This window comes from Octopus sinensis, unplaced genomic scaffold (genome assembly GCF_006345805.1).
Source record: "Octopus sinensis unplaced genomic scaffold, ASM634580v1 Contig12680, whole genome shotgun sequence".
In the NCBI taxonomy this organism is placed as follows: Eukaryota; Metazoa; Mollusca; class Cephalopoda; order Octopoda; family Octopodidae; genus Octopus; species Octopus sinensis.
The window spans coordinates 24056-30360 of NW_021832712.1; the positions used below are offsets into that span (position 1 = coordinate 24056).

At 30.6% G+C, this 6305-nt stretch overlaps 1 protein-coding gene and 1 long non-coding RNA gene across 2 annotated transcripts; both read right to left on the reverse strand.

The window, feature by feature from the left end:
- Positions 1-147: 147 nt before the first annotated feature.
- Positions 148-915, reverse strand: LOC118761367 (alpha-actinin-like). Its single transcript, XM_036499210.1, has 5 exons — positions 846-915; positions 737-814; positions 595-687; positions 284-560; positions 148-251 (listed from the first exon to the last, which is right to left on the reverse strand). Exons 3-5 carry the CDS (start codon positions 652-654, stop codon positions 148-150), a joined length of 441 nt encoding a protein of 146 aa, XP_036355103.1. The 5' UTR covers positions 655-687; positions 737-814; positions 846-915.
- A 3801-nt stretch (positions 916-4716) lies between these two features.
- On the reverse strand, positions 4717-5107 carry LOC115229458. Its single transcript, XR_003883333.2, has 3 exons — positions 4991-5107; positions 4810-4938; positions 4717-4778 (listed from the first exon to the last, which is right to left on the reverse strand). It is a non-coding gene; the product is annotated as an uncharacterized LOC115229458 (long non-coding RNA).
- Between the last annotated feature and the right edge of the window lie 1198 nt (positions 5108-6305).

Genomic DNA, 6305 nt, shown 5'->3' on the forward strand with positions numbered 1-6305 from the left:
TAAAATAGTATTTTTGAATTAACTTCGTCAATTTGAAGTACAGCATCATCGTTTATTATTTCGTGAAATTTTTGTTCATGTAAAATGACCCACTTATTAATTATATTAAATTCATTCGACATTGTTTCAGTATTTATCTAAGTTGGTTTAATCAATTTTTACTTGTTTTTTCTTATAAGATTCCAATGAAGCACATAATGAAGACAAGTATGTCATAATCGATTGTTCATCAGCTTTTGAAGAAGCCAAATCTAAAATATTCCGTTAAAATCGTTTTTAAAACCCTCAGCTTCTAAAAGGTAATCGACTTGATAATTTTTAGAAGCAAAATCAAAAACAAATTGTATTCTTTCTTGTGGAGTTTTTGATAAAAGGTTAGAAATATTTATTTCCGACTTGTTTTGATGATAAATCAAATATGCTAAAAGTGTTCCATCGTACCACGAAGAAGTCAGGTTTTTAACAGGATCAGGAATATATTCTAAAACGTATGAATTAACAAGTTCCAAGATAGCTTTCTTAACATTTTTGTCTGCAGTTGAATTCATAATAGTTTCCATCTAAAAATAGGTCATGATAAAACAATTAAAATACTTGAAAACGTAATATAATTGACCAAATAAGTCCTAAGGTAAGTTTTTTGTTGCCTTTCATTATTTGAATGGGTTCAATATTATACAGTTTTACCTAAATACCAATTAGTAATCCAAAAAAACCGCAAATTATAATGATATACATTTTTAGAAGCAAGGAAAACCAATGCGGTAGTGATATTATTAATAATATGGATTTCGCTGTTCCCTTTTTCCCTCACCTATATAAGAATCATATCTACAGTAGAATACCAGCTTTTCTCCACTTAACTGTTCTAATAGCAAAATAAGGTTTTTTCCATCTCTAAAGTCTGAGAAGAGGTCGGTAATTATTGTTTTAGTCTAAATTTACATATAACAAAATAACCAACATTGCGAAGGCGTGAGTTTATCCATTTTAAAAAGGTTTTTTCTTGAATATTATCTCGTTCATCTTAAAAATTTCATTATTAACTTTTAGAAACCTGCATACTCCTGTACCAACTTGTCAGCTTTTGATTTTTGACTATCAGGTGACGGAATTTCTAAAACAATTATTGATCAGTGTTTAAAACGATTATCGATAAAACTCTTATTCCGAAGAGTATATAATTAAATATAATTAAAAAACCCATATGAGCTTTAAATGAAAAATATGCTCAAAGAAACGCGTAAATTTCTTTTATAGCCTTAAGTCGCGAACATTTTATCGGCAAATATTTGCGATTAGCTGTCTTGGCATTTCTATTATTTATTAGCCATTAATTAAAAATCAATATCTAAAAATTTGGTAAATGAAACAAATTTACGAATTTACATTAATTTTTGAAAAAAGTTACTCATTTAATGATGAATTAAAATTACGCTTATTATCATTGTGGGTTTATAATTTTGATAAAATCTTGATGGTCTTATTTTGCGTAATATATAGCCTTTCTCGATCTATTTCAGATTTGTAGCGATCAAAATTAGGATATCTCATTGTTCTATTTTAGCAATATGATCTTTGACTCATAGGAAATTGTTCAAAAATAGAACTAATCGCAATGGGATAATCTAAATATGAGGTTTTGAATCAAAAATCGATTTCAGATTCCCTAAAAAATTGAATATAGTGACACTCGAAAAGTCTGAGGTTTCAAAAAGTACTTTGTAGATTTAACCAGCAACAGACAAAATATTGATTTCTTTGTTAGATATTATTGTTGCAAATTAAGTCTATTTTGCAAGATTTTTTTGTGGTAACGGAAAACGTCCCGACGGATCTACATTATTTCCGTTCAAGATGGGCCTTGCCCTCGTATGAGACCTGTGTCGACTCGTTTTTCTCATTATCGCTCATAGACTTCACTTCATGTCCTGGATCTGTCTCCGCTCTGTCTAAAACTAAGAAAATCTCAAAGTATGCTTCCTTGGTCGACACTTGTTGCTTTGTCCTTTATATTTATAAATAATTTCTTGGTAAAAAACTTTATAACTTCCAAAGACCTATTTGACGCACTAGTGGAGGTAATTTATTTTTTGACGGATTGATTGAATCTAAAGATAAATTTACAGATAACTTGCCTCTCTACTTGCCCTGAATCCATGGTGCTTTAGAGCGTTCACTTATGTGTGTGATTTTTAAATCATTGCACATTGTTTCCATACATTTGTTGTTAAATTCTTTCCCATTATCCGTCTGTAGAATGAATGGGGAACCAATCATCAAAAAAATATTCCTTAATTGTATAGTAATTTCCTCCGCGGATTTCTGATTGGCGAGTTTAACGGCTGGGAATTTGGAAGATCGAATTTTTAAATCCATATAGACAAATATCAATTTTAAAGTTTTTATCAAACATTTAATCTTAATTTAAATACGGATTTTATTTAAAACAGAAGAAGAACTAAGGTAGAATCGCTTGAATGTTTCCCTGAATGACCGTCATTTAGAGACGATGAAACAAATATTGAGCATAACGAGGGTCTTTCATGCACACCGAGATTAACAAACCAATCTGCCTGACGAAAGAGAGTGTAGATTGCTCAAAAATTTCGGAGGTTACCAAGACTATCGGCTGGACGATAAATTCTTTGCTAAGTTTTTGTTTAGTCAGTAATGTGGAGTCGAGATGGCTTAGTGATATGTTTCGAGAAGTTCGTTGTCTCATTCCAAAGTAGGTGTTTGCAGTAAACCAAATAATGTTTTTAGTCTGATCCCACAAGTCCATTAGTCGGTAGTGTGTTCAGACGGTTCTTATCCTTTTGCTATTTTATCCCAATAGGGGCTGAGACCAGAGCTTTTCAGTCATTTACGTATGGGATGGTGAGGCCCCTGCGATTTGCTTAGACTCCGGTTCTTTTTGCCAATGAAGTATTTATTTAGGTCGAACTTGAAAATAACCATTTTATGGTCACTATTTATCATCGATCTTCAGTAAGAGCGGGCATCGTTCAATAGGAATTTGTCCTTAGCCAAGCAAATAATATAATCGATCTGATTATAAATCTTGATTTTTTCGTGTTCCAAATTCGTTCTATGGCCAGTCCATTTCTCGTGTGGAGAGACTCCGGTTCTTTTTGGCAAGAAACGGCGTTACCAATGAAAAAATCATTTATTTAACAAAGTTGGCCAGTAGTATTCCCGGGGCGTTTCTCCAGCCCCGTCTATGTCTGCCGATAAATTATTCCTTTCCGGCCCGTCGTATTTCAATTTTTGCTTTAAAGTCCCTGGCAATAAATATCAAAGATAAAGAATCAATTAATTCAGAATAATGAGCGAAATTCTTCCGAATTAAATTAATTTTTTAACATACTTAAGAATAAGGCATAATTATTAATTAACACGTCTTTTTAAGCTGCTCTTCAGCTTGCAGGTCCCTTGTCACAAGGTCTAGCTACGACTACTAAAAGTTGAGAGTCTTCCTGGCTACTTTATCAATTCAAACGTCACATAATGCGGGGTTTTTGATTTTCAAATTATTGACTTCAATTCACCCCACTTAAAAAATTTATAAAAATCAAAAGAAAATAACCTGATAATAGAATTAAATTTTTCATAAATTTTTTAATATTTTTTCAGTTACAAATGGACTAGTTCGCCAGGCGATTTTTTGATTAAATGAATTTTCAATCAATAACGTATTTTATTAAATTCTACACTTTTTTTAGGTTTTCCTTTTAAAAACAAAAATTTTTATTTGTTCTTTTAAATTAAAAAATCGCGAATTTTTATTGTTGAAATTTTTAATAAAAGTCAGGTTTTTTAGACGAGTTTCGTGTATATATTTGAATAAATTATCATTCTTTTCATTACTTCTGTGTATAGTTTTGGAAAAATTTTTAATTTTTTTAAATAACGTAGAAGGGGCATTATCCAAACCTAGCAATTATCCAACTTGTGACAAATAAATATTCAAAATTCAATTTTATATCAAAAGTAGAATTGACATTTTAGCACTTAAATTCCCCTAATGATCGTTTATTTCAATATTACAGTTTGGGAATTTTCTAAAATCTTGATAATGACTAAAATTTGAATTTCTTTAGAGTTTTACTTAAAATCTCTAAAAGGTTCAAAAAGCAGTTATTCCGAGCCTTACCTGTCATTTTTCATCTAATACAGTTGAAATATCCTTTCTGCACTAGTTATAAATTACGGCTTTAATATCTTCCCCATTTAAACATTCTATAATCAGAAAATTTCAAGATGGCTTTTATAAATAAAGTTTTAATAAATACAGAAATGACCAAAGAATAAAATTACCATTAACCAAAAACCGTTTATTTAAAAAAGCAACACTTAATTAGTCCCTCCATTCGATTCAAAATTTCCAACATCCTTTCTTTCATAAATCTAAATAACTAAACCCAATGAGTTTAGAAACCTGTATAAGCGACTCTGTCAGTGTGATCATTTGAGACAAAACTTCTTGAACATGCAAGTCCTGCATTTCAAACCACCTCCCAGTGCCCTTAAAAATGGACTTTATCCAAATACTTTATGAAGAATTTGGGTTCTATAAGTCCCTCCTTCACAACTTCCATCATGTACTATATTTGCTACAAGGTTATAAATAGTGCATGGGTAATTCTGTCGTTCAGAAGGTATCAAACACTCCCCAAAATCGACATTTCTAAAATTAAGTAAAAAGATACTAACTCTGTAGGGAAATTAACAATCGTGGGATTCTTTTCTGTTCTAAAAAAATTTGTGGTAATTCTCTAAGATTTAAAGAATTCATTTTATACCAACCTTCACATGTATAATAATATATGGAGGTAGTGTTAATAACTGGTATCGTTTAACAAAATTATCTTTATATGTCTTGCACTGGTGTTCTCGAATGCCATTAAATTTTTCCAACAAAGTTTGTAACGGGACCTAATAAATGGATTTTACAAATTTAAAAAGCGCGTAATTAGAAAGATTAAACCTGTGGAATAATCGTTTCCTTGTGGGCATCAGGGTACAACGGGGCTGGTGGGAGGTCGCACGGTAAAAAATAATATTTAACATCTTCACTGGTCTCTTGATATACCTCAGAACTCATTAAAATCCTTCTATCCTTTTCATTCTTAGAGATAAATTTTATTTTCAAAAACCATTGAAATCGGAAGCATTTTTCTGGTGTAAACTCTCATTTTACCACAAAATGTCTTGCTTACAACGCTACTGTTAGATTTATCCTTTCCCTTTAAAGCCAAGTGCAACCCATTTAACAGCCATGATAGAAATTCAACACAATCTCCTAAAAAATTAACGTTAATACAATAAAAACCTTGTTTTATTATTTGAAATCGTTTGTTGCTTAGGAGAACTACAGCTTGGAGAATCTCATGTGGACTTACATGAGTACGAAAATTTCCAGGGTTCCACAACTTTCTCAAAAATTCGCCAAATCTGGTTATTAATAACCCACGATGATATTTTGAAGTCGAAACAATTTGATTGTAGTTTTCCTTTCTTAAAAAATAGTTTCTAATTGGAACTACATGTGATAAAACCTAAAAATAATATTTTAATAATAATTTTTATACAAGTAGTACGACATTTGAATAGTCGTTTTCCTTAATATTATTTACTCCAACAATTCCTGGAAAATGTTAAAAATATTAGAACCTGGATAATAAAGAGAGCCATCATAAGCTCTAATGCGGTCTTGTATTCGGTCAAGATTTTTAACCTGTTCTGCTGTGTAGGTTGGATCTAACAAATACTGGACGGTAATTTAATCGACAGTACAATTATGTCGTCCAAAGAAGAATCGACAATTTCGTAGTCTTCAGGTAAGCAATAAAACTTTTTCTTTTCTAAGTTGAGAAAGACATGATGATCTGTTTGTAGGCAGTGAATGTTTGCATAAGATTTTAAGCCACGGCCTTGAAAATATTTGCCACATACAAGGCACGCGTAGACATTCATATGACTGAGAGATACAGAGCATAATTTTTCAAAGTCAAAGTCCAGTACATTTCTTGATTTTTAATAATTTTTGAATTACCTAGATATTGTATCTAAGTATGGACATTTTATTTTTTCAATTTTTTGTCGTTTTGGATTACTGGAAACTACATTCAAAGGTAATTTTAATTGAATTTACCTACATGAATCAACGTCAACTTGCATTGATTTATTAATTTTAAAATATAATTTAATTTTTTTTCTATTTCCGATTTATCAAAAAATGTATTATGTTAGTAAAATTTTATTATAAAAAACAAAATATTTTTTGTATTCTCAAAAATTAT